This window comes from Heliconius melpomene, chromosome 12 (assembly GCF_056956725.1).
Source record: "Heliconius melpomene rosina isolate 202511_hmr_F chromosome 12, ASM5695672v1, whole genome shotgun sequence".
Taxonomy (NCBI): Eukaryota; Metazoa; Arthropoda; class Insecta; order Lepidoptera; family Nymphalidae; genus Heliconius; species Heliconius melpomene.
The window spans coordinates 8,274,546-8,302,098 of NC_140400.1; the positions used below are offsets into that span (position 1 = coordinate 8,274,546).

Consider the following 27,553-nt stretch of genomic DNA (forward strand, 5'->3'; position numbering starts at 1 on the left):
GGGAATTAATGTTAGTAGTGGCGGAATTCAACGCCGTGATGTGCCTCTACATCACAGCGAAGAAGTAAATAAATATTTCATTTCTTAGAATGAGAATTGAATCCACAAGCTATGGCGTTTACAGCTTGTGCCATAAGGTTGCTTATATATGAATTAACATTTTAATGTGCCGAAGTCAAAAAATTTAATATATTTTAGATGATGCTTAAATCACGGATATTTGGGAAAAAGGGAACAAGGGGGGCCATGTGGTCAGTGCCCCCCCAAAAATAGTCTTGTGCTCCACCCTAAAAATGTAGAAATGTTACTCACTAAAAAATACCCTGAAAAATAAAAAAAAAGTTATTTTACCACGAACAGATTTGTATTATCTAAAAGAAAATATATCAAAATTAAAATAATACATTATATTAATATTTTAGTAATATTCCAATGCTGCTGCAACAGTATGTACTGCACATATTAAAATATGTGAAATAGCATTCACTTAGTTTACATGAAAAGTTTGTGATAGTTTCGATATGTTTTCAACTTTTGATATATTTTTGTGACGTTATTGAGTCATGTTGTATATATTATATTTGCTTTTTATTGAAGCTGAAGTAAAAGATAATGTTTTTATATATCTAATATAAAATAATATTGTTAGGTGCACGTAGGGAACGGAGTGTGTTAACACTGAATGTCCTGTTCCTACTTTGCTAAATGTTTTAATTTCACGCTATATCTGGCACATAACAGTATAGGAAAAGTGAATTTGGTAACTTAGTGTTTAGACATTCCGTATCCATTAAAACACTTCTGTTCCCCACTAAATTCTGTACGTATGGCGTGTTGAGTGGTCGGACTCAACGCCGTGTTACCAGAGCGAAGAAATTTAAATATTAAATGTTTCATTTTCTCGACTGGGAATCGAACCCACAGCCCGTCGCGTTTCCAGTCGCACATTTAAAATTACTGAGGGGAGCTTAAATTGACTATTAAAGAAATATTATTTAAATCTATAATTTAGACGAGTTATGGTACTCGAGACAAACCTTCGTGGTTTTTTGTAGTGCCTTTATCAATGTAGAAATATATTTATATGGATATTTGATAGTAATAAATAATAATAAAAAAAAATTGTATCTGGGTTACAGCGTGAAAAAATAAGATTAAAAAAAAATATAACATATTGTTGGCTAAATAAAAAAAAACCAATGCAAAAACTCACCAGTGACCGCTTAATTTCGAGACATTACGTGATATATAGCATAAAGTCTCGAGAATTGGTCACATTAACTAAAGAAATATATAGCAAATTATTTACCCATTTCATACCAATATTAGTGAATCCAGTCAGCTCTCACCAGTAAAGTAGAAGTGTAATTCTGGAACATAAGGCGCGGGACACGTCGTGGCAACAAACTTTCTTCAATGTGTTATTGTAGGCATCTTTAAAGCTTTGGTTTGGCCTTTTTCTTTATATGTTCACTCGATCATATATTTGGCGATGGTTAATAATTTGGAAGATATGTATTTTTTATTAGGTTTTTTTTGTTTTCTATGTGTTTCTATATGATAAATAATTCATTTATTTTTGGCACTTAAGCCGGAGTAGAATACAATATTGTTTTTTTGTTTATTCAATATAATGTTAAAATCGATTAAATAAAAAAAAATCGCTTCTGAGTTGGATTTGAAACCTTTAAACATCGACTTATCAGAATATAATAATGGCGCCTGTTAGTAAACACAATGATTGGGGGCCCACGCTGCGCTGTTGTTTCTTAAAAATGGGAAAAGACAGAGTGTCTTGACACTCGGTTGCGTCCACCTTTAGTGGGAATCAAACCCACAATCTACGTAATAATATCGTCCTTTTCCAACTATACTACAACGAAAGAGACATGAAACAATAATTGTTTTACAGACTAATATTACGTAATAAGGCACTGTCATCGATTAAAGAAATAAGTTATAATTTTCCCAAGGCTACGTACAGTTAGGTAATGTCATAAAAATTATAGAATAACTGTACTTAATATTTGACATGCTCTTGCTTCTCTTCAGCTTCACTCTGTATACTGGGAGTCTAGTGTTAAGACACTACGTCCCCATTAAAACACTTCCGTTCCCCAATTTCCGCCGAATTCTGAATTCATTGTGTTGAGAGGTGTCACTCAAAACCGCGTCTGGCTTCAGTACCAGAGCGAGGAAATAAAAATATTACATATGTCATTCTCCCGAATGGGAATTGATCCCACAACCGTCGCATTTACAGATGCACACTTGTATCCCTGCACCACGACGGCTTGTATCCTTTTTAACCGACTTCTGTAAGAAAAGGAGGTTATCAATTCGACTGTGTTTTTTTTTTATGTTCGTTACCTCATAACTTTTGACTGGGTGAACCTATTTTGAATTTTTTTTTTGTTTGAAAGGTGAATCTTCCCGAATGGTCAAGTTTTTACCAAAAAAAACAAACTTTCTCAATTTCCTCCGGATTCCATAATCGAAACCTAACCAAACTTTCACTAAATTATCCTTGAAGTGTATCCTTTCAAATAAAAAAAGAATCATCAAAATCGGTTGGCGCGACATTGAGTTGTTCGGCTATTAGTCGCGCACATGCCTAATGCAAATTTAAGACTTATGTGATTTTCTCATGGATACCATTGTCAGACATGGACCAAAAAAAAAATGGGACCATTCGGGAAGCTATACCTTTCAAACAAAAAAAAAATTATCAAAATCGGTTCACTCAGTTAAAAGTTATGAGGTAACAAACATAAAAAAAAAAATTAAAAAAAAAAAAAAAAATACAGTCGAATTGATAACCTCCTTTTCTTACAGAAGTCGGTTAAAAAGTGAAAAATAATTATATAAAGATTTTATAATTTTGAAGTCGGTGTCAAACTAATGCTACAACACCTTTACTACAATATCTAATTACTAAGCCTGTTTGTTTTACTTGGCACCGACTTCAAAATTATAAAATCTTTGTATAATTATTTTTCACTTTTTAGTTCGTTGTTAGAAGTCGGTTTTTCTTTTTGTTAAAAATTAATTTATTTTTCTTTATATAATCGTTAACATAACTATACTTACAAACTGACTTCTAATTGTAACTATTTTTACATATATATACGATGGGTAAACAATAAGAATTTAGTTTAAATTATCTCCAATTCTTCAAATAAGATAGGCCTATAGCGAGCGTATCCATTTTCATACCATTCCTCGGAGCGCTGCAAGTTTGATGAGGGTCGTCCGGGACACGTGTCAACTTATTTGTTCTACAACTTACACAGTTCACGCTTATTACAGAGCATATAATATAATCTATATACGTATATATAAGAGCTGGCAATATCTAGGTTTTTTCGGAAATATTTAAGCAAGGCTTTTATTTTAAATAATAATAATCACATTTTTTTTTTATCTTCACGCTGTATTAGAGAACGTGGTGTTTAGACACTGTGTTGTGCTTTAAAGCGAATTTCTGAGACATTGCGTGTTGAGTGGCGGAACATAACAATAATCACTTCAGTCATACACACACGCACATACACACACTCACACACACGCATGAACACACACGAAAACTCACTCACATACAATGATATTTACATTTTACATATATATATTTCCGTTTTATATTTTTTATATTTTTATTTTACATAAAATTTTCTTAGCGTATATTATATAATTTTTCATAGAAGTTTTTATTATTGTATTTTAATATTATCAAGAAAATTCAACAAATAAATGGCTGCATCTAAACTTTTTATATGTACTACATTAGTAAGAAAACAAGCATGCGAGGAATACTATCCTACCGTCATACAGTAAAACTAGTTCGGAGGGTAGTGCTAATCAATTATTGTTAGCTTAACCAAAATTGTATTACTGTTAATTATACGCCATTTATTGTAATAGGTTAAGGTTTATATATATAAATAAATAAAATAAATAAATAAATAAATAAAATAACGCCGTGCATTGTCTTATTACTAGAGCGAAGAAATTAAATATTTCATTTTTTCCAATGGGAATCGAATCCACAACCTGTCGCTTTTACAGACACACTTGCCTCTGCGCCACGACTGGTCTCTATTAGTTTCTCTCTTTATTTATTTTTCGTTTGTTCTTCTTTTGCTGTACCCACAAGTTGCCACTGTAGGTATAGTGCCAATTTATTACATAGGTATACTATCAACCGACATTTAGCTGTTCCATCAATGAACGCTGTTTACCTATTTACAATAATACATTTTTATACGCTGACCTTTAACTTTAAGATGTAGAATGGTACATTCGGATGTTTTAAATATAAGCATAAAGATTTCCATTTCCAATAAATTTTTATAAAACTTTTACTTCGTTCTAATATCCATAAATAAAAAAAAAAATACCCTTACAATTTTCCTTTTACACTCCTTTAATTATAGATTCACAATTAAGATACATTTATAAACTTTATATATTTTTATTTTTCTACCCTCGTATAATATAGCAATTTTATTTGAATTGAAATTCGCATTTTATTTTTACGTAAGCTCTGACCGGAAGTGTGGCTGTACACAAAGTTAATTGAATTTAAGCGGTTCATTGTTATACTAAATGTTACATTAACACGTTGGTTGATTTTTATTTCCACTAGCTTTTTCAAAATGTAGGGTAAAATTTTCTGTGTAAATTATCATTTTATTTCAAATTGACCTGATTTTTTCATGTGATATTTTTTATTCAATTTCGCATTTCATTCTGAATAACAGTAGGCAAACAGAACCTAGTGTTAAGACACTCTGTTCTACAAACGAACTGGCCGAATTTGAGACATTGTGTGTTGAGTAGCGTATCTCAAAATCTTATCAGAATCAGGAAGTGAAAATCATTTGACGGCGTTCCGCAATTAACACGTAATGTCTCAAAAATAGGGCAGTTTTAACACTTTTCTCTCCTGCTATACGCGGGATACAGCGTGAAACTATAACTAAAACTAACTAACTAACTAAAATTTCCATTGTCCAAAACTAACTAAAATTTCCATTGTTACAGAACAAACCTAGCGTAACCTAACCTCGCGACAATGGGCCAGTCGTACTAACAACCGTGCCGCGAACTACCACGGTGGCGGGCTACACGCGTCATGTGTACGCGGGCGGCGCAGGCGCATACCATGCGCGCGCGCCCGCTGTACCACTCAATGCAAGTAAGTGGCATAACTCTCCACTCTCTTAGAGACTCATCTATATATCGCATATATGTAGTTAGAGCTTAAGCTTAGTGTTAAGATACTCCCTCTGATTTTAGTTAATTAGTCTTTTCAAGGAAACGGGGTGTATCTTAACACTAGGTTCCCTATTGACCCTGCTATATGCGCGATACGGCCTTAAGCTAAAATATATACCTACATATATATTTGTATAGAAACTTGAAATTAAACAACCTATTAGTGATGACCTAGTCACGAGTGTACACGTTTCGTAACACGTCAACGAAAATTCGATCTAAACGTTCCTAAAGAAAAACTTTGGACGGTGTAACTTTTACAATGAAATTGCATGACCTATTTATTTATTTATTTAGACAGGTATTGCCATTTTGTATAATATGACTATTTTGTATTTTTTTTTTATATTTTAAATAAAATTCTATGTTAAATTTACATATGAAATTTGGAATTGATGGACGACGGTTGTAGATTCGATTTTCACTCGGGGTAATAATCGCTCTGGTAATAAGGCAAATCTAAGCATTTAGTTAAAAAAAAGTTTTTCGAATAGGAATGCAAAGTTACTTATAATATAAGTTAACATTGTATATATTTATCCTATAACAAACTCTTCTCTTGTCGCAGTTCGTCTCTAACACTTTAAACTTACAATACAAATAAGGATTATTTTCTAGATTACTTAAAGAAAATCGCCTATATTATAGAAAAACTTCAAACAAATCCACTTTCCAGATCAAATTTGGCATGCAGGTTGCTCTTGTGACGTAAACAAAGCTCGCCCGCTGTTGATCGAATCACGTGTTAGTAGAAGTTTACATTTAAAAAAATTACTTGTTCCCAAATAAATGCAGAGCTTTTTAAATTTTTGAATATTTCCAAATATTAGGAGGTTATAATCAATTAGGAGTAAATAATATGTCCATCGTAGTTCCAGAGGAACAACGTCTGACGTAAACATAGTGGTCGTGAGTGAGATCAATTACCATTTGGGGGAATGAATCATTGTAATATCCTCGCTCGAGCTCTGGTGATTTCAATTCGGATGGAAGGCGGAGAACGGAGTATATTGTCACTGATATTTACAAATCATTTCACATGCTAATCTTGCACATGATAATCTTTTTATATGCCAACTAAAGTTTGTTTCGGCAATACTTCTTTTATAGGAAACGTATAAACATTTTAAAGAAGCGGGATTTAAACCTGCGCTCCCTGGAAACCGACCAATCTCTGGGGACCAAGCCATACGTTCTTATCAAGCCACGTTTCTTCACGCTAGTGGCTAAGAATCACTGATTCCAATAGTACTAACTCTCTGTTTAATAACAGCTTGTATCCATTACCCCCATAGGCCATACCTAATACAAAGACCATACATTTGTGCCACAAAGTGCACGTTTACGTTACGCCGTAACGGTCGCAATATCGCATTCCAACTTCACGTATTGCTTCACACTTGCTTTATTGGACCTTACAGGAAATACGTAATTTAATTTGAATATTGCCTTTTGGTTTAATTTAGAGGCCAGTCGTGGCTCAGAGGTACAAGTGTGCGAATGTAAACGTGGTAAAGTGAAGAACAGAGTGTATTAACACTATTTTTCTAGGTTTGGAAGCTAAACATAACGAAACATGTTCTAAATGCGGGAGGTAACTCTGACCCCATCTATTCCTTCTATACATATATTTTGTTCTTTTTCACCTAAAATAAGATAATATAAGACGTTCTTATAATACTATACTTAAGTTCACTTTAGAAAGGTTCATTTTACAAAAATACCCAAATACCAAATTATTTTTTTTATAAGAAAAAACATCTTATAACCCATTTAATAATAACAATAAACAAAACCAGGGTAAATTGCTAGTTATAAACAAATAACACAACTACAGATATTAGCTATAGTCCTTAAATTCGAGTTTCTCTACCGTCTAAGGATAATATACGAGACAGTGTAACGTCGTATACATTCTCCAAATAGTTGGAAGCAATTTGAAACGCAACGTTCCACAAATGTAATGACAATGAATTTTTAATTAAATCTATTGCTTGCTGAACTTTGTTATATATAGCCAGCTATTTGCTATGTGACAGTATGAAAGCAGCGTTGAGTTACGCCAATTAAGGCACCATATTGCCAATAAAACGTGAATTTAAATAACATATTCTAATAAAAAAACAGGTCCTTCTTGCTGCTTGTTCCCGCATAATAGGATAGTCAGAGTGTTAAGATACTCCGATGCTCCGTTTCCTCCCATTTTTAAGTAATTTTAAGAGAAGGAACTCAACGCCGCATTTCGTTCAGAGTTCGGACACACTCTGGTAGAGGAAAATAATTTATTTCATGAATGTCCTAGTGGGACTCGAACCCATAACGTAACGACGACACTGACTCTTCTATTGCCCTATCCAAAAATAATTTCCAGCCCATTACCATAGCTAAGTAATAGTCCATATTATTATAATAAATATAAAGTTATCTCAAAACTCGCTATATAATACATTAAAAAGACAAAGCAAACAATAAAAGTAATAACCCATTGCGAGAATAAGGAACTTATGCGATCCTATTTAACTTCCCAAGTCATTATTGTAGCAGTGTGTAGGGTTGCCAATGGGTGCGTCTAGACTCCACTGGATTGACTTTTTTGTATCTGTTTAGTGTTGTGTTCACGAATTTTATTTTATAATTTCTTTTGATAAAGGAAAAGAGGCCGTCGTAGTGACCTAGCATAAGGGTGTGACTGTAAACTTTACGGTTGTGAATTCGATTCCCGATCGAGAGATTTAATAAATACATAATATGTATTAATATTTTCATTTCTTCGTTCTGGTAACATTAAAAAAAAGCCTGTACGTAACAAAATATCGAGTGAAAATTACTTAAATTTCATCCCTTGTGAACACAGAATTTGGCACTCACATAGATCTTCCATACTTTTGTGGGTGAAATCGAGAACGATGCATTACTTAACATTTCAACTTGGCTCTTTTTTACATTTGTGTTTTTGATGGTTACTAGTGGCCTTACTGTTCTTCCACCCATACCACTAGGTTCAGAGATTCCCTCTGCCTAAAGTTGAAAAAAACCTTAAAAATATAATATTTACTTTAACCAAAATTCATACAAATTTCATCCCTATTTGATTGTGGTATGTTCAATCTCCTCGCTACGACTCTAAAGGGCTGGTACAATTGCTCCCCCTATACTTGTTACAAATATAGTAAAATGTCATCGTGTAACCTACGCTTAGTGACGTTAATGATCTAAATAGATTAGTCACGTCACTAAGACAGCCTCTTAATTTTTTTATATTAACAAATCGTGTATATAAAAATTAGAGGCCCTCGTGGTGCAAAGGCAAACGCGAGTTCTGTGTTCGATTCTTACTCAGGCCAATAAATTAATTTCATTTTCTCGTTCTGGTAGCAAGACAAATCGCGGTGTCTTGTTCTCCCATTCAACTCACAATATCTCCAAAATTGGATATAAACAATGGAGATTGACAATGTCTCAAGAATTGGAGAAAATTGAGAAATGAGAAACGGAGTATTAGTGTGAAAACTAGGCTATCTTTGCCTACTCTGCTTATGAGGAATACCGCGTGCAGCTAAAACAAATATCTATAATAATATTGCAGAGTTGAACAGTTTGTTTGCTTGAAGGAAATACTGGTTCGAATTGGAGAATTATTTTTGTCTTGGATAGTTCATTTGATGGAGAGGCTATATAGCTTTAGATATTAGCCGACAAGCGTATGTCGCCTAATTTCAAGTTCAAATTCAGAGAGTGGAATGCATACAAATAAGACCATAAATGTTATAATGCTAATAAATAAATACACGTGTGACGGTAGTTCTCACGTCGAGGTCACCAATGTGAGCTAAGTTCAAGTTCAAATTCAAGGAGTTGAATATTCTGTCTCGTTTTAATAACGTCGTCGGGATGCCTTAGCCCACAGAAAGAAATTTTATATTCTTCTTCTTTGTCGTTTCACTCTTGTCAGAGCGGTCGTGGTCGTCCTTTTTAAAGGTTGGTGGTGCGCCACACACTCTGACGCCATTCTACGCTGTTGACTGTCTGGCTGGTGCAATCGTAGAGAGGATCATTGAGGGTAGCCTTCACTTTATATTACATTAATAAAAAAAATAATTTAAATAAAAACCACAAGGGCAAAGTCGTAACTAAAAGCTAGTTAAATTTATGCAGGCGTTTTTACAGTTTTTTTCGGGTATGTTTTTAAAATTGCATACAGCGTAAATAAAATTTAGAAACTAACGATTTTCAATATCTTCTACTTGTTCGGATTGCTATGACGACGGTAATTTAAATTGAAATTTTCTTAGGTTAAGTTATGTACAATCAAATTTAAAGAAATTGTCAAGTAGATACTTCTAAGTTTCAACGCAGCCGTACTTGAACTTGTGTCTGGATTTTATAAGGGCTAGAACTCGATTTCCTTTTGGCATCCAGAGGAGGTCTTTAGTTACCTTCGTATTCTCGAAGATCATTAAAGAGATAGAAGAAAAGGTGTATTTTTTGCTATCATTTTATAATTAGAGATTTTCTTTTCTCTTAATATAAAACTTAGGTATATTAAAAGAATACGCAATATTTATCTATTTCCCCGCTCTTGGACAATTTGCGGTGTTAAGTTTCGTGACTTAAATACATGTTCTGGCGGATAGTGGACAATAAATTTGTTATCTTTGATTAGACCAGACGACTATTTGTTTTTGATTGAAAAAAATATATCTTTCTTTTTAATATTTGCCTTGCTTGATTAACTAAAATTAAATACGAAATAGAAGACTTAGGTAAAAATATTTTTTTTCTTAATAATAAAGTAACCCAAAATTAATTTGGGTAGGTATAACTTAAACACAAAAATATTTTGTAGAAACAGAAACTACCAAGAATTCTACAAGCATTTCTTCTTTAATAATAAAATTGAAATATTTAGTATGGACAAGTAAAATGTATTATTTAACCTTCGCTCTGTAACTAAAGGAGTGAGTGGGAGACGTTCAAAATACATTAATTACAACTAACCTTAGAAAATAATTTACATAAATTATTCGAGAAAAACAACTAATGCATAAATATACCCTTATATTGACGTGAAAGATCTTTTATGTACTAGAACTAGACCTAAGCCAGTAGCTATCTTGTCGAAGCTTGAGTTTTCATTAAGAAAATTAGTTAGTGTTATTTGCATATATTTGCATAGCTTCGAAGGCACCTGGGCAAATATTAGATATTAAATAACCTTACCCCTTTTAACTTAGTGGGTGGTATAAGGTAAAGGTCCCAATTACGAATCTTGTGTTGATAAATTTGGAAAAATTAGGAATTTAATAAACAACAATAGTTTCTTAGCTTCACGCGTTAGTCAAATTTAATCAATTTGTTTTGCCTTTTCGGCCATGCCGGAACATTGTCTTGCAAGGTAAATAAAGGGAATCTAGGAACCTAGTGTTAAGACCTGACATCGTACTCAACTTAACGCCTGAATTCGTGATCTTACGTGTTAAATGTTGCAACAAGTCTTACTGAGGAATCGAACCCAAAACTATTGTGATTACAGTCACACACTGTAAAATTTTGTCACGATGGATTCATTTAATAATAAATTTAAAAAAATATTTTATAATGGTTTCGGTTTTTTCTTTTTTTTATGCTTCACGGTGTACCCTGCACATAGCAGAAAATATTCTCAAAGGTTTCCTTTTTTTTGGAACCTTAAAAACGTAGTGGTCAGACACTAGTCCACCTCTAAATCATCTGGGAATAAAAAAAGATCCGTAACACGTAACGAGCGGAATTCATGATGAAAAGAGAAAGAAGGTCAATTAGAAAGAACAAAAGTAATGAATAAAGAAGCGAGGACGCGACTAACATTGAATGTTTGTAATTTATTCACTGTAGGGTACTTTTACTTGGGTGTGGGGAAAAATTGGTGATTTCTTTTTCTTTTTTTTGTATTTGAGCTTTATTATATTTTCAAATTAAGTAAAAATATTTTTTTCGCCCAATTTATTATATTTTTTCTTAATAATTTTCTACCTCTGCGGTATTACTTACACAGATTTTTTATATTTTCCTAATTAATTACTTGTATTAGTTCTATAATTATTTTTACAATTACTTTTCAAGTTTCTAAATTTCTTGTTTAGTTAATTTCGATATTGTTTCATATTTTTTAATTTAATTTTATTTGTAATTTTGTATCTTATTTGTACATAGTCATTACATTATTTATTATTTTATTTTATTCAATCATTACATACTTATAACTAAATTTAATATTGCATTGTGACAATTTTTTACCCAAATTTGGGTATAAACTTATTGATTAAATTTGGATTCCCACTCGAAGGAATGAATACACAATTTATTATACATTTCCCGGCGTTGAGTTACGCCACTCACACACTGTCCTGAAAACTGAGCGAGAAATCGGACCTTGCTATAGGTACGAAAAATACGTAAAGCCGCTTTTTTAGTATGAAACTTAAAATCCTTGACATTATTATATCTCAAGGGAACACTCTTGATTTATGATGCGTAGGAACTTAAAGTAGTTCTTTTCAATTCGGCCTTTTCTCACTATGATTGATGGCCGATTACAGTCCAACCTAATAATGTTATCGCCTGTACACTAGAGCCCCCCCCTAAAGAGCTTTCGGTTTTAGCTTTCCAAAGCTTTTAAGTTTCGTCGCTTATAAAGTTTATATAATTATAAGAAAATTGGATTTGCGTCTATTATATTATAAAGTCATCACGTCTATTATATTATAAAGTCGTCACAGTCGTTCTTTTGTTTCACTGCTTTTTTTAATAATTTAGTTTGTAGTGATTTTCGTTGGTTTTATGATAGCTTATTTAAACTACACTTGTATGTAAAATGTAAATCGTGGATAAATATATTTTTTCATATAAATATTAATATACCGAGTACAATTTCTTTATGGATTTTAGAATTATAAGAGAATTATGAAAGCTATAATAACTTGAAGTTCGTGAATTCAGTTCCCGATTGAGAACAATTAATTTACACAACAATTTACTTTATATTGTTATGTATATTCTTTTATTTAGATGAATAATTTAAATAAAAAAATAGATCCGGTTCGACTACAAAAAACAGCAGACAGACAGAAAAAATCACGTCAAATTGATATACATTTTTGAATTTAATAAAATTGAGTACATACTTCATTAATAAACAATTGTAATGCAAATTAAATCCTATTGTATGAAAAATAGAGTAGAAATTAAATAAACAATAAAATATCTAAACGACTTAATAGGCTAGGCACGTTTTCTAATATCGCGATATCAAGCAATAGAGCCTTGTTGCTTTATAATAGGCTTCAAATTCAAATGACAATAATATCATTCGAGAAAATTAACCTTTAAATGTATATACATAAGGTCTGATTCAAATTATTTCATCTTATTTTCTAAGGGGAAAAAAGACACCATCGTTTTGGTATTTAATTTTGAATTCTATAGTATCCTCATGTCTTAGGTTGCTAAGCGAAATTGAATCCTATTTTTATGAGATAAAATTTATATTTAAATAACAAGTTTTAACCCATTGATCCCTAAAATGGCCTGTTCTGGAAATGATATGGGTTTTGGTCCCTTAAAATATATACTTTTCCATGAATAGAGGTTTTTCTTTGATACACATAATAGTATGGTATGTTTTTATTTTTCCTACAAAGCTCAAATGAAATCGTTATTTTCAATATTACGTGTTAGTTTGTCTGTCTGTTTGTTCGTCATTTCGTTCATTACGTCGCTTAACTGATAGTACAATACCATCGTGGTCTGATGATGGAGCCAGAACCTGAATAGTGGAACTCTTCAGGGGTTATTAGCAAACTACTGGGGTTGATGAAGAAAAGTGTGTATTTGATTTTCATTCTTTCTTCTTCTTCTTTGCACATAGCATGAAGCTAAAAAAACCATAATAACGTATACTCCATTCAACTCAACGAGAGCAAAAGTAAACATATAGCTAATTTTATTAGCTCACCGCAGAACAGCTATAGGAAATTTTGCATGTGTCCAAAAGGTCGTTAGTCGCGTGCGTCGAGCCGGAATAATTGAATTACAGCCACGGTTATATTATACTGGGTTTGTTATGCAATCGTGCACAGAAATATGGTCTTTATAAAAGAAAAAGTTATTTTGTAAATAGAGATGTGGGTGAAAAATTACTAGTTTTGAATGGTTTGATGTTTATGGGTTCAATTTATTATAATATTTTAATATCTATTAAATACAATTTATAGCCTGCAAATTCGTTCTCTTTCGTTCTCTCTCGTTCTCTCCTATTCCCGTAAGAGTATTGAGTAATCTTCTCTTAGTGGTCTCCTACACTCCTCGAAAGCTATATACCAAGTTCCAGCGTATTGGCTGTAGCTTGATTTTTGTGGAATACTCTTATGTACTATATTATAATGTTTCAATTAGGCTATATCGCCTAGGGCACAATGCCTCATTATTCACGGAGATTTTTTACTCATTAAGTTAAAAAAAATATCTTCACGCTTTAACCCGCTTACAGTAGGTTAGACAGACTAAAATTTAAAAAGTTCCAAATTCTAACTTAATATTAATTCCCCAGTACTTACAAGTCAATTACGGTTTTCCTTCAACGTAACGTTCATGTTATTAATACCTTCTTGAAACAATAATTGTATTGTATTAAATACCCTTTCATGAAATACAAACCTTCAAAAGTCAAAACTTAACCACTCCACGCTGCCAAAAACAATAGATATTGAAAAAGACTTAAATTTCATAGTTGAAAGACTAAAAATAGCTCTTTTTCCTAGTAATTTGCGGTAACAGTGAAATATCAAACCAAAAGGCCCCGAGCATGATTTTGGAAAACCTTTAAAAATAACACCTGAAAGGCATTAAAGCGATAGTCGTTCCACAGTTGGAAATACTAAAAATAGTACTGCACACACAGTCATCTATGAAATCTTTAGATAGAATAAAATATAGTCGCTTTCCATCGATTTGCTTGTATATATTTTAAACCAGTTGCTTCTTGCAACCTTGCTCGTGGACTTTAAGAGGTAAAATGGAAAATATCGTTTTTTCCCATTGCTGTAGGAATTTCAGGAAATCTTTTCTTAGTGCTGCCCTATACTCCCTTACTTTCCTACAAGTCATATTTATTAACGTTTTAAATTTAATACTATTGTCTGTCTGTTAATTAGTGACGAAAGTTATATAAAACTTGAATGGGACGTGAACTCATGCTTCTTAAGAATCGTCCTAGAGGCGCGGATTCGAATCCACTACGTAAAATTTATATATTTTCTAAAAATGTAACTATTATCACAATATTCTTCACAACTGCGCTACATATATAGGAATGATGTGTAAACAAAAATCCCACAACCAATTTCTAGTACAGACACGTAAAACAAAAAAGCCCAAATATCTAAACCGAAATATATAATAAGAGTCTATACAAAAAGCCTATATTCAGAAAATATAAATTTATTAAGCATCGAACCTGTGTCCCACATAAAGACGATAGAAACAGATATATTGATATATCATTATCATAATAATAGCGATACAAAGTTTGTTCGAAGTCGAACGAAACGATCGTCCCTTAGGTCTAAATAGGTTTATCCTGTCATGTTATAAAAAAAGTATAAGCTTTTTATATAAGATCTGTATTTGGAATGTCAATTATATTTTGGTAGTCGTAGTTTTAAATTTTTGAGGATAGATAATAGTTATTATGTGTCAATTGTGGCCTAGTAGGGTAGAAAAGGGACTGTAAATCCAATGGTTGTAAGGTTGATAGCAATCAGTGATTTATTATATTTAAATTATGACAATCCCGCTCTGAGATGACAAAGCGCGGCGTTGGGTTCCGCCATTCAAAACGCTATATTTCTCAACCAAGGAAATGGAGCGGTAAGTGGGAATTAGGTTCCTTCTACACATCTAGCATATTCTACACCCACTACGAGAATAATGACAAAATTCTCACTATCTAAGTATTTCACAACATAACGACATGCCTAAAAATAAAGTTTACTACATTGAAATAGGTACTATTTTAAAAGTTATCAGTAATTGTAGGTTATCTTTAATTAAATATGACTTCATAAACATGTTTTTTTTATAAATATTGATCATTTTAATCTACGAGAATATCTATAGGTACATATTGAGGCCTGTCGAGGCATAGGAGTACAAGCGTGCGACTAAAAGCATGACAGATGGTGGGTTCGATTACCTCTCGAAGAAATTAATTATTGAGGCAAAGCGCGGCGTTGAATTCCGCAACTTAACAAGCAATACACTCGGCTCTCTCTACTTACCCTGCTATGAACAAACGTGAAGCTTTAAAAATTAAAAAATAATTATAATTGTTCAAAAATCTAATCTATATGTCATGTTTACCTATATCCAAGATAAATGCTGGATAAATGTACTATCCAATATAAAATGATTTTTTTCAGTTCAAATTAATAGTTCCTGATATTAGAGCGTTCAGCCAAATAAACTCTTCGGCTTCACAATTTTAAAAAAGTATCTATAGATATTAGATAAATAAAAGAAACATGGCCATCTGTTGTCGTGAAATCGGAACTACACGAACTGCTTTATCCATGAAGCCGTCTGCGCATGCGTAGAACGAAGGCCGCGGTTCTAACACACAGACGTCACTCGGTATCTGTCAAACGTGTACATGTCAATAAGAATGCAATAACATAATTATTGCTTTTTATTATACTTTATTGTGAATTAGTGTTTGAAATGTAAGTATAGTGGTATTTTATTATTATATTGAGTTATCGTAATGTTGGTTTAGTTATTTTTTTTTGAGTAACAAAATAACCTTCGCGGTAATTGTTCTGTGAACGGTTATTTAATATTTAATAGACGTTCTGTTGCTTATGAGGAGTTTTCAGTGAATTTCTATTTAATAAAATATGTAATTGTCAATATGTCAGATATGGTCTAGTGGCTAGGATACCTGGCTCTCACCCAGGAGGCTCGGGTTCGATTCCCGGTATCGGAATAAATTTTTGTTTCTTGTTTTTGTATTTTTTTATATGTTCTATTATTATTAGAGATGACATTATCATATTTTAATTAGTTGTAAATAATATTTTTAACCATTATTTATTGTTTAAGTCTTTTTTAACCATTATTTATTGTCTAATGCTTTTAATGTAACAATATTTTATTATTTAACAAGCAGTATCATTACATGATATTATCTTTTATTTCAGAACCAAAATGAATATAAAAGCAGCTTTGGCCATTGGCATGGTCTTTGTAGGATGTTGCTCTAATGTAGTATTCTTAGAGTTAGTAGTCAAAGAAGACCCAGGAGCTGGAAACTTGGCCACATTCTTGCAATTCTTATTCATTGCCAGTATTGGTTTTTGTGCAGTCGGCAAATTTGGTACAGCAAAAAGACAGATCCCTTTCAAACAGTATCTTGTACTTGTAGGTTTCTTCTGGACAAGTAGTGTTGCTAACAATTATGCCTTTGATTTTAATATATCAATGCCTCTACATATGATATTTAGAGCTGGATCCCTTATGGCCAATATGGCAATGGGTGTTTGGATATTAAAGAAACAATATCCTATGCTAAAGTATTTAGCTATTTTCATGATTTCAGCTGGAATAGCAATATGTACTATACAATCTAGTGGTGATGTTAAAGCTCCTAGAGAGACTCATGAAGATGCAGCTGAAGAAGAGAAATTGAAGTTTATTGATTGGTTGTGGTGGTGTTTAGGTATTGCTATTTTGACATTTGCATTGTTTGTGTCAGCAAGAATGGGTATTTTTCAAGAGTCTTTGTATTCCAAATATGGAAAACATCCATGGGAGGCTTTGTATTATACACATTTGCTACCCTTAGTCTTCTGGTTGCCCACTGCTCCAAATCTAATAAGTCATGTTAAATTAGCCCTGGATACCCCAATAGTTGAGTTTATGGGAATCGCTCTTCCCAAACAAGTCCTATATTTAATTTTATATGTGATGACCCAAGGTTTGTGTATCAGTGCTGTCTATGTTTTGACTACGGAGTGTGCTTCTCTAATCGTTACTTTAACTGTAACTTTAAGGAAATTTGTATCCTTACTTTTCTCGATTTTGTATTTTAGAAATCCTTTTACCACTGGCCATTGGATTGGTACATTGCTGGTTTTTATTGGTACAATGATATTTACTGAGCTTCTTCAGAAATGTGTTTACATATTCATTCCTACGCAAAAGAAAGATAAAAAGAAGAAACAGTAATTTGTGATTATTTTATTTATTGTGTCATATAAATGACTAAGAATTAATAATAGTGATGGAACTTGGTAGTGATTAAAATTAAAGATAACAAATGATAACGGAGGTAACATGTCGTCTTGGAGCTCAATTTGGAGATTTACTAATGTTATTGACAAATTAAACAGTTTTTGTTTATGAAAATTATATATTTTAAAAAAAATTACATTATACAGGGTGGAATTGTCAGCACCACTTTAAATGAAACCACAGTTTTAACTACTCTATAAAAGCCTAATATAATTCGGAAAAAAAAGAACTCCCAAAAATAAAAAAGTTATTTTTTCAAACAAAATAAATAATAAAATTATCGTTTTAAAATAAAACGCCATTTGTAAAGTATAACATAGGCACGCACACACTTATCTGTCAAATCGGAAACGTCACACGAAATACAGGTATGGATAAAAATCGTGAAATTAAAAAAAAATTCTACGTCCAAACTGTTGAGGTACCTTGATTAATTTCTTAGGTGTGGGTTTGAAATATATTACCCTATATGCAGTTTCAATAAAAGAAGCGCTGCCTCTTCCACCCTGTATGTTCTGCATAATAATAAACTTATTGTATTTAAATGTATAAGTAAATATATAATAGGAACTAATAAATGTATGTTGGTTGTGGGTTCCATTTAATCCATACTCTCACTGAGTAGGCATATTAATATTTCTAGAATCCTACACTTCTAATTAAATTATAATACAGTAATGGTACAAATCAACAAGCAATTATTCTAATGCTATACTAGTTATATATTTTGTTTTATATATTTTTTATAATTCCTTGGCCTAGTAGGCACTCTAGATAAGCATACTTGACTTTGATAAATAATTATTTTTTGTCTGAAACAAATTCTTATTAATTAATTTTAAGAAGATTTTTTTTTATTATGTGAATATATTTATTTAGTTTTTGGGTTTATATTTGTTGTCATATAATTGTAATTTTTTTTACACAACCTAGTGATTATATTTGAGTCAATAATGTGGTTTTAATGATTATTTTTTGTATTGTGATGATTATTTAGTAATTAATTTTCATTTATTATATATGTATTATTGCATTTAAGCTTGTGTTAATTTGATATGTGTGACATATATAATTTTTTAATGACACTGTTATGACTTATGATACTTTAAAAGTATTTGTTTAAAATAACTGCTTGATAAATAAATCAATAACAATTTTATTCTGTGTTTTAACTATACCTTTATTTTTAATAATATTATATATTTCATTTTTTTTGCCTTCACGCTTTATGCAGCATATGGCAAGATGCAAGATGGGAACTTATGTTTGAAACTGTTTTCGGTTTTAAGTGCTGTACTTTCTTTTGCCGGGAAAATGAAAATAATTCGTTCCTGCTGTGGGGAACTTAATTCTTAAGCGACTTTCGAAGCGAAATACGACTTTCTTTAATTTAGTATAAAAATTGGTTTATTTCAATTTTATCTACTTATATTTTCATATTTTTCTAATCATTTACAGCAATTTACCATTATTTATTATAGTTTTTTCTGGATTTTGAATAAGATTTGCTGCGTACAAAACGTACGTAAAAAATAGGGTCCTTACAGATTTGAAAGGCAAGAAGTAAGAATGAACAAATAAAAGAAAATTTAAGTTATAAATTAAATTAGTTTTACATATTCTTATTAAACCTTTTCCCCATCTTCTTTTATTTTCTGTCATTCTAATTTTGCTACATTTAGAATAAGATAATTTTCCCTCCATTTCATTCCCCCCACCTGGTAATAGAACTCAAAATCGTCGCGTGTACAGGCAAACGCTGTGCCGCTGCGCCACTTTGTCCAAATTTAACTAATTAATTAAATTTATTTTAGTTTTCTCGAATAAGAATCGAACCCACAAACGTCACGTCTACAGTCACACGCTTTTGCCCAGCGCCACGACGGTCTCTGTTGTATTGATTTTATTTTGTTGTTGTTCGCAGAATTAGCTTTTTTTTTAATGGAAAAGAGCCTAATCTATACACGCTCACAAATAGTTTGGCCTAGAAAATAAGTGTTTTCGTCGATTAGAAATTTTGCCTTATTTTACTTATTTATGGTTATTTAATATATATAGCCTTGTAAAATTTGTATTTGGAATAATATTACCTATTATATTAAACGGCGTCGTTGCGTAGCGGCATAACGTCTTGACGTCTGAACGGTTTTGGGTTCCATTCCCGCTTAGAAGCATGAATAATTTTCATTTCCACACGTTGCTAACAATGTAAGGCTTAACGTTGAGTACCTCCAATTAAAAAGAAAATTTTTGAAAATTGATCGGGAAGGGAACTTCCCTCTGCCTATCCTTCTATATATTATGGTTAAAACATTTTTAGTTTAAACATTTTAAGTTTCAATACCTTCTGAATGAAATTCTTTTTAAAAAAAAAACAGGCGGAAAGTACAGAATTAAATGTCTTAACACTATATTCCATGTACCTTTGTACAGGTAAACCAGAAGTAAATATAAATAAGATCTACTTACTTTATAAAATCTGTGAAATACGAGGAAGACAAAAGAAACAGAAATTTGTGCGAAAGCAGCATTTCTAGAAATACGACCCAACTAAATTCAGTATACAATATATTATAGGGATACCAACCAACAAAACAATGAGATTCAGATAACCACAGCTATTTCTACACAAAAATAGAAAAAACACTAAAAAATGGTCAAAACATAAAACATTTACGGCGCCAAAATATCTGAAAAGAGCAGTAAATTTTAGAAACCTAGGTACTAAAAGTAAAAACATAGGTGAATACTGTATGGCACTCGAGCTACCAACGCTTTGGGAGTAAGGATTGAGAGTGTTTTAATATAATATTTTAAAGTGTTATTAGACTTTTTTTTGAGGCTGTAGTGCTGCAGTTGCGACTGAAAACGCGAGGGTTGTGGATTCGATTACCAATCGAGGAAAGAATTGTTTTCATTTCCTCGCTCTGCTAACAATATAAAATGTGGCGTTACGTTCCTCCACTTAACACGCAATGTCTCAAAAATTGGGTGGAAATTGGGAAATGAAGTGTTTTGACACTAGGTACATTTTGGATCAGAAATATTAATAATGTTTCACTTAAAAGGTCCTCGGCCGATGCAATTTTTTTTTTTAAATATTAATTATAATATTTTTGTAAAAAATTAATTTTGATAAAATATTAATTTTGAGTAGGTATATGTTATAAAATTTCATAATATTCTGACCTATAGTTCAAAAGTTACAACCATCTTAGTGACCCCTTTCAGATTTTTTAGACGTACCAGTCGTGGCGCAGTTCCACCAGAGTGCGCTTGTAAACTCGGCAGGTTACGGGTTCCATGCCCACTCGAGAAAATGTAATATATATTAAAATTTATATTTTCATTACTTCATTCTGGTGCTGAGGCAAAGCGTGGCGTAGAGTTCGTTCACTCTCAATATGAAAATCTGAATCTGAATTTTGAAATTCTATAATTCTATATCCGAACTAATTTTTCATGCACATTCTTATTAAGAATCGAGACTATTAGAACAAAACGTGAACTCGTCGAGTTATATAAAAGAAAGAAGATTCCCACTTGAAATCGGCGAACAATGCCGGGTCACAGGCCTGTTCGTTAGCGGCGAGTCATTAGGCGTGTATAATTTTTTTTTTCTTACTATTTCGCGCCCTGGGTATACCTAACAAGCCTTCGATGCTTAAGGAAAGTGGTATAACCGAGAATATTTAATTATATATGGGTACGTATATGTTCCTTTGAATTTAAATTCAAAGGTCGTGGCGTCGATTTCCACTCGGGGCATTGAATTCCGCCCCTTAACACGCAATATCTAAAAAATGGATAAAAAATTAGGAAATGTAGTGTTGGAACACTAGGGTCACCGCATCTACCCTACTATATGTGCGATACAGCTTGAAGCAAAAAAAAAATACTGCGCTATCCGAAAATTTCGCATAGTTTTTTGTTTTGTCACTATAATATTTAAAACTTACTTATTATACTATAAGATAACTAAATTTAATTTAATATCAACGTAGTACATAAAAGTCAGGGTCCTCATACGCCCTCACGGAACGCTCGTCAATTTTCAACCCTTGTTTTTTTTAACCTTTTTTACCTCTTTCCACCCTTCTCGCTGAGCGTCGGTCAAATGTATTGATTTCAAATAATTATGAAGGGCTGACTGTCAGTTTAGCATAAAATTTATTAGGAAAAAAGAATAAAATTGTGCTATTGAATTAAGAAATAGATAAGATAATAAATAATAGTAAATAATTACATAATTATGTTATGTAATTGGAGCACCAGGAGCACCAGAGAGCAGCTGTAAACACGACAGCTTGTTGACTTGACTCCCACTGGGGGAAAAAAATAATGAATATTTTAATTTTTGAAATTTGCAGCGGCGTTGAGATCCACCACTCAACACGCAATGCCCCCAGAATTCGTAGACAAGAGAAATTTGAGAGTCTAGTATTAAGGCACTCCGATCTCATTAAAACGCTTCCGTGGCCCACTACACAAACTGTTATACTCGTATGCTCATATAAGTATGTAAACAGATAATTATGAAGATAGGTCTTAATCACTTACCTAAGGCGTTGTTGAATTGTAACAAGACGTACATGCGTAATACATTAACAACTGAAAACGGAAATTAGCAAATGCAAGATTTAATCTAATTAGAGCTTCTGGAGGCCGTCGTGGCGCAGCGGCACGTTGTCTAAAATGCAAAGGGTTTTATTTTTTAGAACTTGAGGTTAAAGTAGGGCTGTTAGCCCTCCGCCGCGATTCGTGGACGATTCTAGTCCCCGCGTCTCGCGGCCAGTGGCGGTCGAGGAGGAGCACCGTGAGGTTTTAGTGGGTATGCGGACGGCCTACATCTGCCAAGTCCGCGAGTCCCACATAACCCGCTCGAGTCCCCACTCGGGCCGGTATCCGTAAAAGGATTTCCTCACGAAAAAAAAAAAAAAAAAAAGGGCTGTTAGCCCTACTGGCTTTTACAGCGACTTCGGGTGGGTAGGGAAGAGGGTAGTCTGTCCCTGAAATATTAGCAAGCACTACCTGGCTGCATGAGAGGATGCCAACGGTGGTGAGGGCATCCCCTGCAGGACTCCAACCTCGGCTTGCGGCCGTCGAACGGACTGGACACACGTGAAAAACGCGACGGTACAACCATAAACCTTTTATTTCTAATTCCTCGATTCCTGGGATATTTAATTTCACAAAATGGGATCGCCATTTTGTAAAATTAAATATTTTGATTTCCTCGCTCAGGAAATGCCTCTCAACATGAAGTATCATGAAAATTGAATGGTGCGTGGGGAACTGAGTGTTTCCATATTTCTACTTGGTTACATGCAGGGCAGTTGGGCTAGTTGAAGCGAAGTTTTCTTCGCTTGCGGAGTTTGCTCTTGTTTGTTCATTTGGAGATGTCATTATCATTATTTTTTTATATGCTTGGTGAGGGTTAACAATATTCATAAAATGTATGTAAGTAATAAGTAAAGAAACCGAAAGTGGAGAACAGAAATAACATTAGGTTCTTTATATTTACGGTGCTATATTTACTGATTTAACCGACGAGTGTTTACTTGCTTAGAATTGAGTTTAACCATATTGAAAGAAAGAAAAAAGGAATTTTTGGCCTTCGCTTTCATATTAACGCAGGATTTGTCAAGGCACCGGTAAAACAATAAAGCTAGCAGGAACGAGGTGAAAACTGCCCGGTTTTTGGCAACATTCGTCAAGAATGTCTGCACTGCCGGCGTAGAGGCTTGAGCATACTAAAAATTACAGAGAAACATACAAAAATAAACCTTACGCCAATCGGAATAAGGTTAAGCTGACTGTTCAACTTATAAATGCAATTCCCAACAACGGTCCAACTTGTTGAAATTCCGTCGCCGTCCGGTATACGGAGTTGCCAATTTGGATGCTCTCGTCCAAGATGAGTCTAGCCTTTATAGCCAAAGGCTTAAGGCGGTATTCCCCTACTTCTATATTTAGAAACGTTAAATAGATTCCACCGGAGCATAGGAGGAAAGAAATTTCGCAACTTAAGCTTTTGCTTGAGCACCCACTAATTTTGCCCAATCGTGGCTAGTGGATAACGTGTACGGCACATTTTTATCTTTTTTCTCTTTTCTTAATCTAATTCCCGAATAGAATTTTTTTTTGAAAATAAACTCAGTATATTTACTATGTGGTTTTGCTCCCGCCTTGCTTGCATAATTTATGGACTGTTGACCATGTATCTACCTAAAGTGGAATTGAACACGTTCGTATAGTAAAATCTTTTTAAGAGGACATAAAAAAAGGATTCAGATGAAATGAATGTTTTACTTTCACAGATCGGATAATATGGCGGAGTTCTTCTTTATTTTACTTTTTCTTCGCTTTTTGTTTGAGAATGTTTTGGCAGTTTATATTCGGTATAATAATAATTGGTTAACTGTGAAGATTAGATTTAGATTTATATTTGTTCGGAGTTCGTTTAGCTTAGTAATATACAGTTATTTCATAAATAACAAAAAATCGCCACCGTATCGCTGCTTATGTGCTTGAGGTAGTATTGGGTTCTATTTGCGTTTATATCATCTTGTTAAAGAATAAGTTGTTGGAATGCTGATGAGAACAGAATATGGCATTGCGTCCTATGTGCCATTGGGTGTACGCGTGGAAGTGTGTTCTTAAAAATACAAATTTTGTACCAGAGTTAGTAAGTTTATTTCACTCAAACTCAAACTTAAAGTTGTTAACTCTTAGACTCTTAAATAAATTATTTGTCATGTATGAAATATTTTCAAAGAACATTTCATGTAATGTGTACAGTACATTACATGAAACTACAGTAGCAAGTGCCGAAACTAATTATTCTTATGTGCACCTTGTACATATAATTACGATATTAGGAAATATAGTAAGAAATGCCCGATTTTTTAATTGTAATTTGTCAAAATTTGTAATTTTACTCGATCTTCTCGACATTGAGGAAGACAGCAAAACTTATATCTTAGAGTCGTAGAGGTATCTAGAGTCGTGGTGCAGGGGCACAAGCATTCATCTCTAAACACGGGGGTTGTGGGTTTGATACCACGGGGATTGGGGGAATGACAAATTTAATATTTTTATTTCCTCGCAAAGCACAGCATTCCGATTCGTCACTCAATACGCATTTCCTCGAGAATTCGGCTGAAAGTGGGGAACGGAGTTGTCTTAACACCAACTTTCCATGTTTCCGTGTTCGCATAAATCTAAAAAAAACAGCCATTTTATTTTCTCATGCGCTTTAATTTCATTGTATACTTTTTTTTGGTATGTACTTGTATATCAATATATATATACTTAAAACATTTTTTTTTCACAGATGGCGAACCTATCAAACTACCAGAAAATTTGGAAAGTCTTCCTCGGGCCGAGCACTTCGCCGCCCAAAGACATCGATGGAACACCAATGAGGTCAGGATAGTTTAAGACACATCACCAAATTTACCATACTCTATAACGATTTATAATTTATTTCATCAATAACGAAAAACAGTTTTCGGAATACTTTCCTGATATCATTTATATGATTTATTAGTAAGGTCGAATTAATTTCAGATCTTTTTCCTTAAATAATATTAAAATTAAGATTTTTCAAAAAGGAAGGCTATACCAATACAGCTAAGCAACAGTAAGAATAAGCGTAAAGCTTTGGCTTCACACAGAATATCCTCTGCCACTACATTACTTCAAAGATATATCAAGAAAAGTAACGCGAATATAAATAATATGTCCAACATATATATACATGAAGGCCGGTTACTTTCCACCACATTTATGGAATTCCACCAAACGTGTATGACGTGTTAGTTTATACTTTACGTACGAGTGGGTATAAATGCCAACATTTCATTATCATTAATTTTGCCGGCGTCACAATTCACCGGTGCGCTGTGGTATAAATCGCGGTTTGTTCATGCATTATTCAGGACCTAGAGTGTCCCATATCTCGGAGTTGGGCGCTACTTAGCGTACCGAATATTATTTATGTTTAATATTTGTGTGGATCTACTCGTGTGGTACTTGATTTAGATTGGTTTTTAAAATGGTGGAAAAATACAGATTTTAGATCGGTTTGAGATTCCATGGTAATGCACGTAGCCTGGATTCTCTCTTCTTCTTCATTCTTAGACGTCAGGAGGTATATGGAACCTCTTATTAGCTAGGGTGTAAAAGCAAACAAAAGATCTTTAGACAAATGCATGTTATTATTTGTATTAATTACCTAGTTTTTCAACAAATCCTAAATCTAAAGAAAAACTTTTTACGAGTATATCAAATTAATATTGGAATTTTCGACATGAACAATACTTACATTACTTCGTCTTAATGAACAAGATGAATTACAAGAAAAACACGTGGCTAAGAAAACAACGATAACTTTTTACCCTTACATTTTATCTTCATTCTTTCATCTTTCCATTACGGTATAAGAATTTGAAATCAGAAATTATTTTAATAAATAAAATATAACAGGGCTGGCTTTTGAGCCCTAAGGCTACATCGTACCCACTCGGTCTACAAGATTTACGGTTAGTTGGTTCGGACGATGTTTTCGAAGTATTCCTTTTGAAAATATCTTATTATTTTGTGGTTTATTAAAGAATGTGTAAATATTAAGATACTAAGACTTTATTATCTTATAATAAATTTGTTTTATATTTGAACTAGGCGTTGTTTCTAACTCTGCTTGAGTGAACTTTAAAACGTAAAATGGAAAATATCGATATTTCTAATAAGCTTTACTTTATCATAAATTATTTCAAATGTAATATTTATAAACGTATAAAAATTTGGGCATAGCGAGACTTGAACCAGCGTCTCTTGGAAACCTCCTCCTCCTCCTCTTGAAATATACGTTTTTATTCTGTTGTTTAGTTTTTACCAACTAACTGGATGGACATACAATATCCATTGATAAGCTGATAACTCTAGTAGATTAGTGGAAAGTGAGCAGTAAACATCACTGCATTACCCATAGCATTATGCTGCAAGCAATCTGTAAGGATTTTGGGCTTACCCTGAAATAGCCAAGTCGCTTATTAAGTAGCGGTCCGTACTAAGACCTGATCCCTAGAAACCTAGATTAATCTTATAGTTTATTCAGCCAAATGAGTTATGTAAATTATGTAAGAGATATAAAATTTCGTGTTGAGTTAATGTAAACAGTTCAAAACTGAGAAAATCGAATGTAGTTTACGTAGTTAGTGCTTAGCAGAAGATCTTGTCATGAATCTTTATGATGATAATATGGGGATAAGTGTTAGCTTTTCGAAAATTACTTTTATAAAGATAAAAATCAAAGAATTAACTACTATTTTTATTTTGATAATAAAAATAGAGCTGAAATAAGCAACGTTAGGAGTTACTTTTATTTTGGTGTTGTGGTTCAAGTTGTTAGTACATAAACTAATCCTAATTCTAATTCTAACTTTATATCCTGTCGATCTCAGCATGTTCATTAAGACTAGACGTTTCTTTGGACTAGTTGTAATGCCTTACCTTATTGCTAATGTATATTAGCTTATCTTTGTGTTAGAGAAAGTCGGTGCTTACTGTGCTAGCTTTTGTTTTTATTCTCTTTTTTTTACTCACGCTATATCCCGCACGAAGCAGGAAAACTGGGAACCTAGTGTTAAAACAATGACACATCCGTTCTCACTTTAATGGGAAATTTGGGGAAGTTTCTTCACCATCAAAAATTATTTTCTTAATGTTTTATTAAAATAATAATTTATTCGGATTCCATCGTAAGATGAGAATAAGGATGTTATAGTTCTCTTTTACCTAGGGCATAATTATAATTGCTGAATTGTCGTCTTCCTCAAATATAACGTATCCGATTGCCCACGGGGTATTCAAATCCCACTTTGGGAAATCTTTATATTTAAGATAGAAAAGTAAAAGTAGGAAGAAGTGAATCTTCGCTTATTTA

The 27,553-nt window shown here is 32.8% G+C and overlaps 2 protein-coding genes and 1 non-coding gene across 3 annotated transcripts in view; all 3 read left to right on the top strand.

Moving 5' to 3' along the window:
* The window catches only part of Camta (Calmodulin-binding transcription activator), a 144,701-nt gene that overhangs the window by 3,122 nt on the left and 114,026 nt on the right, over positions 1-27,553 (top strand). The window contains exons 2-3 of the mRNA XM_085194270.1: positions 5,044-5,197; positions 24,941-25,032. The gene's annotated coding sequence lies outside the window, so the exon portion shown is untranslated. The remainder of the gene's footprint in view (positions 1-5,043; positions 5,198-24,940; positions 25,033-27,553) is intronic.
* Efr (ER GDP-fucose transporter) lies at positions 15,890-17,631 on the top strand. Its single transcript, XM_085194271.1, has 2 exons — positions 15,890-16,034; positions 16,512-17,631. The coding sequence occupies exon 2, from the start codon at positions 16,519-16,521 to the stop codon at positions 17,536-17,538; it is 1,020 nt and encodes a 339-aa protein (XP_085050397.1). The 5' UTR covers positions 15,890-16,034; positions 16,512-16,518; the 3' UTR covers positions 17,539-17,631.
* On the top strand, positions 16,226-16,297 carry TRNAE-CUC (transfer RNA glutamic acid (anticodon CUC)). Its single transcript has one exon. It is a non-coding gene; the product is annotated as a tRNA-Glu (tRNA).